Here is a 12,823-nt window from a genome sequence, read left to right as displayed (position 1 = left end):
TTGAGTTACAATCGAAGGATTTAAAACTCCCAGAATAATAGCACAAGTCTTTAAGTGATATAATTGACAGAATTTAATGATATAAGCTTATAAAATAAGAATTATACTAATTATCTTTCGATCTACCTATAAGAAATATACCAGAGTGAGAGATAAAGTAGAATCTATGAGTAGTATTTTACTTATGGAAAATGCCAGACATGTACCACTGACTTGAATATATATCTTCAAGCTGTTACAGTATGATTTGATAAGTTAATAAAAATACCACACAACATAATGTATTTCGATTAAAATTTTATTCCAATTCGTATTATATATATACTAGTTTCTCATATACATAGATATTTCAGTAAAATTTATAGATGTTGTAGATTAAAACTGCCATTTTACATGGAGTTGGCAAAACAGGTGTAAATAACAGTTATTTATTATGCAAAGTCAGCGAGTTATACGTCCATTTTGGGTGACTTTATGCAATGGTGGGCATCGTGGGCATGCCCGTGGGCCTTGGGCGTTATGGACGGGCACTCGAAAATCCAAATAGCCCAAGGCCCACCGTGGACGGGCGATGTCGCAGTCTACTAGTAGCATTATCTCGTATTAAAAAGCTAGAGGAGCTTCGAGAAAAACTATAGATATTGTTGCGAAAAGCTACCGAGACATAAGCGCTCTACTATAACAAATGTCACAAGGAAACATCTTTTAAACGGAACAACCTAGTGGTACTATCGACAAAAAACCTACGACTCAAAGAAGGAACCATAAAGAAACTATCCCTAAGATGGGTAGGACCATTTAGAATCCTTAAATATGTGGGAAAACAAGCATACCGACTCCGACTCCTAGAGGAATATAGAGTAATTCACAATATATTCCTAGTCTAACTACTATAACCATGGTAACAAAGGGTAGGGGAACTAGAATAATTACCCTTACCTGAGTTAGCTGACGATAACGAATGGGAAGTCGAAGAGATTGAGGGAGACTGGAAGTTCGACGGAGAACTACACTACCTTATGAAATAGGTAGGCTGGCCCTTAGAATACAACCAGTGGGCCCCAGAAGACGATATGACAAATACACTAAAAATGATAGTAAGATACAAGAAAACCAAGAAAGATAAGACTGGTAAACATTAGGGCACCGAACCAAACCCAGAACGGTACCAAAAATTGGATATTATAAATCATTGTCTAGACCATCTTACCACGGCGGACAAAGCAGAAGAGACACAGAAAAACCCCAGAAAACACCAAGGGACACCACCGCAACGCCAGCGAGAAGAGGACAAGAACACACCCCTAAATACGGGGGTTCAAAGGGAAAATACCTATATAGGTATCAAGGCACTAGGCCATATCTTCTTTAAGGCTCTCGGCCTTAGTATCGTCCACGAGGTCCTAGATACCTTGGCGGAAGGCCACAACGCCGGTATACTAGCTCCGAGTAGTCTCCTTAGTCACCCAGAGTTGGGGTGTTACGTGGCCTCATTGGCCAATTTTGTAAATTCGACGGCCGAGGCAGGGAGGGTAGGCTCGGGAACCACCAGCGAAACACGGCCGGACACCCACTGGGAATAGGTATCCCGAGTCTCCTATCAAACATTAGCACATGTAAAAGCACCCAAAGAAAGGTATATACCCGGGTCATATTCACCCTAGTCAATCCATAAGCCCGGCGATAGGCCTTAACGAAATTATCAAAGCTGGCGAGAAGGTATTGTATAGCCTCCGTAACGGCCACGATAAACTCGCGAGGTAGGAGCATTTCAATGGCCTCCTTGTCTATAAACGCGTCTAAAGAGGGGCCATATCCACCGGCTGTGTTCGACCAAAACAACTCCACCCAAGAAAGATAGGCCAATAGCTCAAAACGGTTTCCCTTAACACCCTTAGGGACCCATAAAACCAAGTGAAATCAGTATAGCTAGGCACCGAAACAGGGCAGGAGTAAGATAGGTCACTTACCGACTCGCAAGGCTTATGTAGCTGATTGCAATACTAGCAATTCTTGCCATCATAGGTCTTAGTAAAGCAACGGACCGAAAAAACCTAGAGGGACTGTGATACGGCATCGGTCCACTCCCGAAGAGACACCCGTAAGTACGTTATACACCACGTAAACTACCGTAAGATAGGCTGTGCTAGCTTATAAGGAGAGTTGCGAACAGGAGGTATGATTAGAGATGCCGATTCAATACCGACATAAGTACGAAAAGGGGTTGAAAAGAAGGTGATTCCACGATAAAGCAGTAGATCAAAACAAAGTGAGGTGTTAAAGAAACAAGAAAAATACAGACCTAAGAAGAAAAGATAAACAAACCTGGGTTGTCCACGACAACATGACCAAAGCTACAAAAAAGGAAGCTGCGATAAAGGGTATAACATAACAAACATCGCACCTGCCATTTCTATCAAAACCCTTAAAAATCGTTACCCTATCAAAACAAGAATAGACCACCACTAAAAACACTCTCCGCCGCCTATAGTTTAAACAACGGAACTAGAAAGGACCACTTAAGACTAACAATATACGCCACTAGGGGGATACCCAACACGGGATCGTATACACCAACACTGGCTTCCCGGACCGAATCTAGGAAATCATGCTTCGCCTAGGTCTATAACACATATCCTTTATTCTAAGCTGCAAACGTTGTCCAGACTCAATATAATAACGGTGCCACTACCTTGGTGATACACTTTGCAAGGGTCGACGACGAGGATTTAGGTATATCGTACAACGAACCTCTCAAAATTGTCGATAAGAAACATAGATTAGCTACCGAGATATTAGCGATATATACCCGAAACAGCACAGTGTCCGATTATATATATCCCCCTCGTCTACTTTGGTATTACTCTTGAAACCATATACGGACCTATGGGCTCGATGCGCTGCCACAAAGTCCTTGACCAATTAGAGAACCCCCTTATTCACAGTCTCTAAGAAATCGGCGTCTTGCGAGAGATACCTATTATTAGGGGAGTACAGCCACTTAGCCCAGGCCACAACCGATACTAGATTGTGAGCGTCCCCCCATTTTCCCTTAGTAGGACGCTCACACATATCGTGTCGTTCGATATATTGCTGGCATTTCTTCGAATTGGCAGTCCTAAGGAAACACTGGATCGACATCGGTTCACTAGTGTCTGCTGTATCCCAACTGTTAACACTAGTGCGTAAGCACTTCATATACCACGTGTATTCCAACTAAATGGGATTGGAACGAGAAATTGGAGGTATAATGGGAAGATGGTTATGGTATAGAATCATGATCGTAAACCCCCTTAAGTACAAATTCTTGACAAAGATAAACGGAGAGCCTTTATTCACAAAGGGGCTAGCCTCGAGAATCCTGTTAGAATCGGGGTCTATTGGACAAAGAAAGTATACTGCTTTAATAGTCTATTTTAGGCGCAGACGGGGACGTCTGTATGGGAGAGGGAGGATAATTGTAAAGGATAAAGGTCTTTTCAATTCTGATACTCGGTCATTTACCTGAGCACGTTATTCACGTCCTAGGGTCAAAGCGGGGTTGATTCGTAATCGGCTCGGTACTCGATTCGAGTAAATGCGGGGTCCTATACCCAAGCATAAGAACCCCTAGATCCTTAGGATCCTGTTCCCTCCTGCAAGAGTTAGTCTTGCAATGTAGAGACAATACATTTGACCCTCTCTCCCAATCATTAAGCCTTGTATCTTACCTGGTTGACAGGCCTTACACCTGATGATCGTATACTCTTACAACTTAGGATATTTATCACTACTACTATGGTCGTCTAAAGTCCGAAACAACCGAGGAGCTTATGTTGTTCTTAAAAATGATAAGATTCAATATTAAGGATACTGAGGTAAAGTAGCTTAAGTAGTTCTTTACACTAGCTGAGATTGAGTCGGCGAAGGAGTAGAACTATAAATATATAGAGGATACTGAGCTTGACCTGATTAGTGATAGTGAAGAGGAAGAAGGAGTAGATGATAGACTGCGAGAGATATCTCCTTATTTAATAGATATAGATATAGAGGTGACAGAGCCAGAGTTACTAGGGACTGCAACTCAGAGACGGGCCTTAGGGAGGAAGCGTAAGAGCAGGGCAGATAAGAATTTTGAGCAATATTAGAGAAATATATCCTGATTTAGTTGCTTAATTTATTCTTTATTTGTTCTAGAAGAGCGCTGTAAAATACTCAATATTATAAGCAAAAAATGTATTAATTATGCAGTTACACGCTAGAAGTCTATTTGTCTGGTTTACACCATATTGGGGCCCCAATAGGTTACCCAATGGGTTTTGGGTTATGAGCTATAACCCAAAACCCATTTTGGGTTGGGTTGGGTTGGGTCCGGGTTGTGCCGAAGTCTAATCCCACTTAAATTTGCTCTAATCCTCAAAAAAAAGCCTGTCCTATTCATAGAGATCCTCCCAAAACGACGTATCGTGTGGCCTCAGCTTACGATGGACTTCTCCAGCCGTCTTCCACCCAAAAAAAGCCCGCCATTTCCCAATCAATAAGTCCTACAATCTTATCATCATCAACTATACAGTTGGATGCAGTTAAATCGTTGTGCATGAAGCTCATATCTGGATCGGTGTTGATGACCGAGAAGAGTATATCGCGTTCAAGGGGTTGGATGCGGCCATTTATATGGATATTGGGATCAGGCACCACGTAAGAGCGAGCCTGGCATCTATCGGTAGGCTTGATGGAGTGCAGCTGTCGAAGTATATTGCGTGCTTGCTTTTTGAAGGATCCCTTTTGGGCTCGCGAAAGATATGGCCAAGCGACAGCCAACGCAACACCCCGAAGTCTTTCCTGAACTAATACCTGGTGGCCATTTATCTAAAAGGGTGAGCAAAATTGGCGAAATCAAGTGGTGAGAACAGTACCTTCCCTGTAAAGTATATCTCAGGCACTCTGACGTCTTTTAAGACCGTCTTTGCAATGTTAATTGCCTGGATTTCATTGGCATCAGCATAGGAGTAGTCGATCTCCGTATACTTCGTGCCCTGTTGGGTATGCATGTGGCTCGACTTGACGATGATGCTACCAAGGGCGAACACGTCGCGGCCACCCTCCTCCGCCGGATAGATCATAACAGATTGGTTGCAGAGTGTAAGAACTGATACCCAATAATGCATCGATTCAGTGGAATGAGAATCAACATGCTGGCGGTCAATGCGGAAGTCATTTGGCTTAGGATGGTACCGACCATAAAGCGGCAGGTCCGCATATAGATCAGAAGGTGGAATTTTGTCTGGGTCCGTTATATATGGGTTCATCGCGGAAGCAAAATATATGGTTAACTGTGAATCTGAAATGTAAGTAAGATATTGTAACATCCTTTTAGCGAACAAAATTTGAATCGAAATGGTAGACGTTGGCGATGCCCCAGCTAGAATGCCAAGAGTCGGCGGTGTGGAGTAAAAACGACCAAATGATTCTCCCCCTGTCCACCCAGTCCATCCTGTCCATCCTGTCCACCCAAAGTCCAAGCACACGACAGAGGATTTGACGCCCAGTTCAGCTAGCTTTCCCAATGGTAATCTACTCACATCCAACTTCAAGATTCCCGTGCAACCAGTGGTCGCCCAAGGCAAACCTACCAGTTATCTATATAGAGGAGTACGCCGGCATGTCTTTCTATGCACAACTCCCCTCTACCTGACTCCTAAGAATCAATCGATGATGATGATGATGATGATGATGATGATGATGATGATGATGATGATGATGATGATGATGATGATGATGATGATGATGATGATGATGATGATGATGATGATGATGATGATGATGAATGCATTGACCCGATGTAGCTCGCTAATTACATACATGCTGCTATGCGGGGATTGTGACGATCTGGAAGGTGGATCTTTGCTGCCGAGAAGATTTCTGCCGAAAAGACTCTGCCGGATGTTTCCGTCTTGACAGAGTTTGCATTGTTTACATGCTTGGTGGTGATAGGACCCCACAAAGGATCCTGTCCTGGAGTTTTCTTTCTTCCTTTTCCTTCTCTCTTTGTACTTAGTATTCTCGTTGAAATGTACTCTTTCGTTCAAAGAACTGGCTGGTAACAATAATACCTTATCGATTAGTGGTAGGGGGTAGTAGTCTTTCTTTATGATTAAATTTAACCTCCAGAGTTTAATATAAAATCGAAGTCCCCTATTAGGTTTTCTTACTATTAAGATTAGGGATATATATAGAGCTAAACTTAGAATAATAAATCCTTTTTCAAGATTCTCGAGGATGTATTTCTTCGCTGCTTTTAACTCTTTAAGTGATAGCTTATAGGGAGGATAATATCTAGGTTACACTTCTACTTTAAGAATGATATCATAATCTATACCAGGTCTATAGGGTGGTAAATTGTTAGATTATTTCTTCGAAAAGACTTCTACTACGTCATGGTATTCTTTTAGAAGAGTCATTAGGATTTGATTAATTTCGGGGTCCTAAGTCTATATACTCTTTACCTCAATGATATAGTTAATCTGATAGAGCGAAGTGACAAACGTTTTAATTTCTCTATTAACCTTTCCTTTCTTATAGAGTCTATCAAAACTAATACCTCTAATAGCACTAATATCGATTATTAGTAATTTATCTTGTTATTAAATCTTTGAGACTACTATCTCACTTTTATCGTTTAGATTATGGCCTATCTTTCGTTGTTCTTTAATCTACTCATATCTATACTATCGTTCTTATATATGTCTATAGTTATCCTTTGTTTTCGATTCATCTTAGCTAAAAAGATAGTCTTATCGATTAATATTAGCTTAGTGATTAGGGTTTAGTTTTAGTCTCTAGAAAATAGTAGTTAGTGTTAGTACCACTATCTTACTTGATATATCGTCAAAGAGAGTCTTCTCATCTAGCTAGGTCATTTGGTATTGACGATAATCTAATAGGATATCATTATCTACAAACCATTTCCTTCTAAGGATCATATTGTATTTTCTAAGATCAGCGATTAGCATCGGAAATTACTACTATATCCTACTATCTATATATATTATAAGAAAGGTGATATATATTATCGGCTTACTACGCTTTCTATTAGATCTTCGAATAGGACACTCCTATCCTATGCTCTCTACCTTTAATCTAAATCGTTTTCTAAGAAGTATACTTAACTCCTAGTTTAAGAATATATATCTAACTACTCTAATATCACTAAGCGCTAAAATAGAAAAGGAGTATCTATTATATATCAGTCTAGTATTGAAAACTAAACTATCTCTAGGACCTCTAATTAACTTATATAGATCTAGTGAGTATAGCGATACCTTCTTGTAAGAGTATACGATTATCAGGTGTAAAGCCTGTCAACCGGGTAAGATACAAGGCTTAATGATTGGGAGAGGGGATCAAATGTATTCGTCCCAAGTCGCAAGACTAACTCTTGTAGAAGGGAACAGGATCCTAAGGATCTCAGGGTTCTTATGCTCGGGTACCCCGCATTTACCTGAACCGAGTACCGAGCCGATTACGAATCAACCCCGCTTTGACCCCGGGATGTGAATGACATACTCAGGTAGATAACCGAGTATCAGAATTGAAAGGACCTCTATCCTTTTCACGTACGACAACGTCTCTCACGAGAGATTAATTCATAACCTCCATAAACGGCGCCTAGGGCTACTAGCACCATGGGTTAAAGCATTCCTCACAGGGAGAAGCACTAGTATACGAATGAATGCCAGAAGGGATACCAGCGAGAATCCCAACACCAACCGGCATCCCTCAGGGTTCACCCCTCTCACCAATCCTATACCTAATGTACAACGCAGATCTGGTAGATGGCTGCGAAGGAGCGAAGACAAGCGCCTGGGTGGACGACGTGGCATTTATTGTCACAGGGAGGAGCGAGCAAGAAAATATTTCTAAGCTACAGAGAGCCTGCCAATATGCCGACGCCTGGGCAGCCAGATATGCCTCGGTATTTGACCCCAAGAAATACGCCTTGAATCACTACGTCAACCCAAACCTAGGTCTGGGCCAGGAGGGAGAGAAACATACGCCACTAGTACTATCAAGCACGACGGTAGAGGCTACCACCACAGCAGAGCGATACCTCGGGGTCTGGCTAGACCCAGGATTAACCTTCCGACACCACCGGGAGCAGATGCTCGCCAAAGCAGGGGTCGGCCTACAGGCTCTACGGGGCTTGACAGGCTCCACATGGGGGGCGTCTCTTTCTTTCGGCCATGCGGGCTATCTACCAAGCGGTGATGATCCCACAAATGCTCTTCGGAGCGGTAGCATGGCACTCACCATTGACCACCACCTTAAGGTAGAGAAGCTACGTGAAACAATTCGCCAGTATCCAATCGAAAGCGGCATGCTTGATGAGTGTCGCCTTCAAGACAACAGCCAGGGAAGCTCTTGATGTGGAACTGCACCTACTACCAATGTAGCAATAGCTAGACCGGCTAGTCCGGCTTACTGCTGTTCGTATACATACAGGACCAAGATATGCAGTACCAAAAACAATGCTCGAAGAAAGAAGCCAAGCTCAGCAACAGCGAGGTGGATGGACGCCGATGGAGGCCCAGTCCTGGAAAAAGGGTGGATGCCTTACCGCCCCAAGAACTGTGGCAGGGGACTGGGAAAGCAGGAAGGCATACATCCAACGCTATCCCCGCATAGCAGCATGTATGTAATTAGCGAGCTACATCGGGTCAATGAATTCATCATCATCATCATCAAGGCATACATCCAGGCACCATAGAGCAGGCCACCAAAGGTATACATCGAGGAAAGGGAGCAAGCACGAAACGCCCACGAAAGAATCACGAAACAGCTACGGGCACCAGCACGACTTTACACCGATGGGAGTGGGTATCAAAGCGGCATTGGAGCCGTAGTGTCCCAGCATACCTATATAGCCAGAATGAGGCCAGATTGTGTAACATGGGATCCGACGACGATTCCATAGTGTACGCTGCTAAGCTACGTGCAATTGAGATGGCATTGGAAGTCATCAAGGAAAAATGCAATGACAAAGATAACCAATGGAAAGACTGCCTGGTAGAGAGCGGAGCGGTTATCTTTACAGATAACCAGGTAGCTCTTAAAGCCATCCAAAATCCACAAATGCCATCTGGCCAGGTATATCTGGAGGGATGCCTCTAGTCACTGGAGTGGCTTGCCAGGCAAGGGGTCTAGATTGAATTACGCTGGATCCCGGCCCATGAAGGTATTCCAGGCAATGAGACAGCCGATATCTTTGCAAAAACAGCGGCCACTACCCAAGAGACAGACCACCACAACAGATTTATCCGGCTTGCCGCAGCAGCTAGCAAGAGTGTGAAGCAGGAATCGACAATCGCGTGGGAAAAGGCGTGGACGAAGGGAGGAAGGACTGCGCGGAGGACCCGGAGGATGATTGAGGTGCCGAACAAGTCAAATCTGACTTACTGGAAGGGCCTGAGGAAAGCGACAACGTCAGTGCTGATCCAGCTCCGCACAGGGATCATCGGACTGGCCGAATACCTATCCAAAATCAAGAGGAAAGACTCACCACGGTGGTCAAATTGCTCCGCAAGGTATTCTTTCCACAACCACCAGAGGCGGATCTCTCCGATATACAACAAACCCACACCAGCAACCGAGAACAATACCACCTCCCACCGATAAACGACACCGAAGTGAGAGCTGCAATCAAGAAAGCACCACCGAACAAAGCACCCGGATACGACACGCTGCCGAATCGACTGTGGCGGGCCCTTGCGGAACCAGGATCACGGTCAGAGGATCGGTTTATATCACTCCTCACCGCGATCTTCGACGTCTGTGTTCGAATTGGACACAATCCACAGCACTTTCAAACCTCCATCACAGTCACACTACGAAAGGCCGGCCCACGGGACTACCGAGTTCCAAAGTCATATCGACCAGTTGCGTTGTTAAACACACTCGGCAAGGTCCTTGAGGCAATTGTGGCCACGCGAATAGCGTGGTGTGTGGAGGAATACAAGCTGCTCCCAGAGACGCACCTTGGGGGAAGAAAAGGGGTCTCTGTGGACCATGCAATCCAGTTAATCCTTGGAAAGATACACCAAGCATGGGGAGACAGTAAGATAGCCAGCATGTTACTCCTCGACGTGGCTGGAGCATACGATATGGTCTCGCATGAGAGGTTATTGTACAACATGCAGCAGATGGGACTTGGTATACTTGCTCCGTGGGTCAAGTCATTCCTTACTGGTAGGAGTACACGAATCAAGCTACCAAACGGTCACCTAAGTGACGCATTCCCTACACCAACCGGTATCCCACAGGGCTCACCGATCTCACCTATCCTCTTCCTCCTCTTTAATGCACCGCTTGTACGCGCCTGCACACTACGGGGATTATATTATGGGGAGAGTGAGGCATACGGCTGGGTAGATGATGTATGTATTCTAGCTATCTCAAACAGCTATGAAGAGAACATCCGGGTGCTAGAGAAAGCACTGCAAAGAGCGGCTATATGGGCGAAGAAACATGCTGCGAAGTTCGCTCCTGATAAGTTCGAACTGATCCATTTCGCAAATCCACGATCCACCGCCACTACTACTACCACTGCCAACACCGCCACCACCACCACAGATATCTGGGAAGTCCCAGACGACCCATTAGGCCACGACGGTATGCCAGTTGTTATCCCAGGAGACATACCAGCTGTCCTCGCGCCAAAAGAAGTAGCCAGATACCTCGGTGTATGGCTCGACAAGCACTTAAATTTCACAACCCACCGGAAGAAGATGCTTGCAAAGGGAGCCGGCAGTCTCGAAGCACTCCGCGGAATCTCAGGGTCCACGTGGGGGTCATCATTGATTGCAATGCGGAAGGTCTATCAGGCAGTCATCATTCCACAGATGCTATGGGGACTGTCTGCGTGGTACTGCCCAGCTGCCAGAGCAATGCCAAGGGGCGATCTCGACAAGCTCACCAACGAACTCACAAAGATACAAAAACGTGCGGCAATCCTGATTAGTGGGGCCTTCCGAGGAACAGCAGGAGCAGCACTCGATACAGAAATATTCATCACCCCAATCAGACTACGAATCCAACAGATCATCGAAGAAACAGCCATACGAATCCTCACCGGCCCGCGGTGGGTATGCCCACAAATTGCAAAAATAGCTAGGAAACCAAAGGAACGAAAAGTCGGGGGGTGGTCCCCAACCGAGGCGATTGCATGGAAAACAATCCGACTACAATCTGACAAATGGGAGGAGAAGCAGGCATTTGTGCTTGCACCCTGGGAGACACGGATCCCATGCTTTATTGAGAACCAAGAAGCTGCATTGAAAACCCACAATGGCATCTACGAAGAAGCTGCTTGTGACAAACAGGGGCAAATAAAAATGGTTTTCACGGACGGGAGCGGATTTGCAGGACACATTGGCGCATCAATGGCCAGTCTTCAGCATGGGGTATCGTCACAAAGACGCTATCTTGGAATGGACTCCCAGTCCACAGTGTACGCTGCCGAGCTCAACGGCATTGAAATGGCAATTGCCAACACCAGGCATAACAAGGGACAGGCTCGAGAAGTGATCATTTTCTCCGACAGCCAAGCTGCCATCCGGGCAGTTCAGAACCCACAGCGACCGTCTGGCCAGCACGTGCTGACGTCAATCTATAATCACGTACGAACCATCCGGTCACGAAGTCAGCAAAACCCAACGAATATCACCATCAGGTGGATCCCTGCACACGTTGGTGTGGACGGCAATGAATTTGCCGATGAAGAAGCAAAAGGTGCAGCGCTTCTGGGCGCGGGGATGGGAACTGCGACCGGGAGCGGAACGGGTGAACCGATAATCCGCCTCGCCGCAGCTGCCAAGAGGGCGGTACGCCAGCGAATCAGGGAGCGGTGGGAGAAGCAATGGGAGCGAGAAAGGACCTCGGCCCCCACAAAGCGCTTGGTGCAGGCGCCGAACAAGAAGACCCTCCGTCTGTACGAAGGCCTGTCGAAGCCGCAGTGTGCAATCCTGATTCAAATGCGCACGATGAGGATCGGGCTTCGACACTTCTTGTTCAAAATCAAGGCAGCGGAGACTGACCGGTGTAATTGTGACGAGGGCTCACAAACACCAAGACACATCCTGATGCAGTGTCCAAAGTATGCCATTCCGCGTACAAAATTGTGGGAGCAACTGGATAAGATTGGGATCGGAATCACGGAAATAGATTACGACAAGATCGTATCAAACCCGCAGGCCACCCGCTACGTGGTCAACTTCATGCACCAAACAGGTCTCCTCCAGCAGTTTCAACACGTTAGGATCGAGGAGGACGACGACGACGAACCGACAGGCCTCGCGGCAATGGGACTAGGTATGGAAGACGATGGGTATTAGCTAATGACGAAAACGAAGCTGTGACACGAGAACTCAGCAAGAGTCGACAACCATGCCAACCAACTGGCCACGAAAACATCAACATCAATTGAAACTGAGGCGGGGGGATACAGAGAGAGAGAGAGAGAGAGAGAAAGAGAGAGATGGAAGGTGGGGGGTGCACCCCACAGCAATCATTATATGTTTATTTCTTATGTATGGGATTGGATTTTTGGGCTTTGATTTATGGGACTACGGGGTACAGGAATGGGCTGATTCCACTCACTACAATCAGCATCTATCTATCTGTATACTCGGGAGAAATCCCGCTCGGCGTTTGGACTCGAGTTCTTGCTTCAGTTGGATGAAGAGCCTGCATAGTCATACGCAACTAGTTAGACTGCAACAGGTTAATTGAACTTTGATTGATTGATTGATTGATTGATCCTACTGCGGGTATGGTCCCCATGCTACAA

General features: G+C 45.4%; 2 protein-coding genes across 2 annotated transcripts; one reads left to right on the top strand and one right to left on the bottom strand.

Annotated features, from left to right (window-relative positions):
- Window positions 1–4,844: 4,844 nt before the first annotated feature.
- Window positions 4,845–5,288, bottom strand: N7500_009002 (uncharacterized protein; the record flags this gene model as incomplete). Its single annotated transcript, XM_056680146.1, has 1 exon — window positions 4,845–5,288. The coding sequence occupies one exon, from the start codon at window positions 5,286–5,288 to the stop codon at window positions 4,845–4,847; it is 444 nt and encodes a 147-aa protein (XP_056530518.1).
- Window positions 5,289–8,928: 3,640 nt separating this feature from the next.
- N7500_009001 (uncharacterized protein) lies at window positions 8,929–12,368 on the top strand (the record flags this gene model as incomplete). Its single annotated transcript, XM_056680145.1, has 2 exons — window positions 8,929–9,126; window positions 9,450–12,368. 2 exons carry the CDS (start codon window positions 8,929–8,931, stop codon window positions 12,366–12,368), a joined length of 3,117 nt encoding a protein of 1,038 aa, XP_056530517.1.
- Between the last annotated feature and the right edge of the window lie 455 nt (window positions 12,369–12,823).

Source organism: Penicillium coprophilum (assembly GCF_028826855.1).
Source record: "Penicillium coprophilum strain IBT 35676 chromosome Unknown utg000005l_segment0_segment0, whole genome shotgun sequence".
Taxonomy (NCBI): domain Eukaryota; kingdom Fungi; phylum Ascomycota; class Eurotiomycetes; order Eurotiales; family Aspergillaceae; genus Penicillium; species Penicillium coprophilum.
Note: the sequence above shows the minus strand (reverse complement) of the source record. Positions and strands in the feature narration are given on the sequence as shown.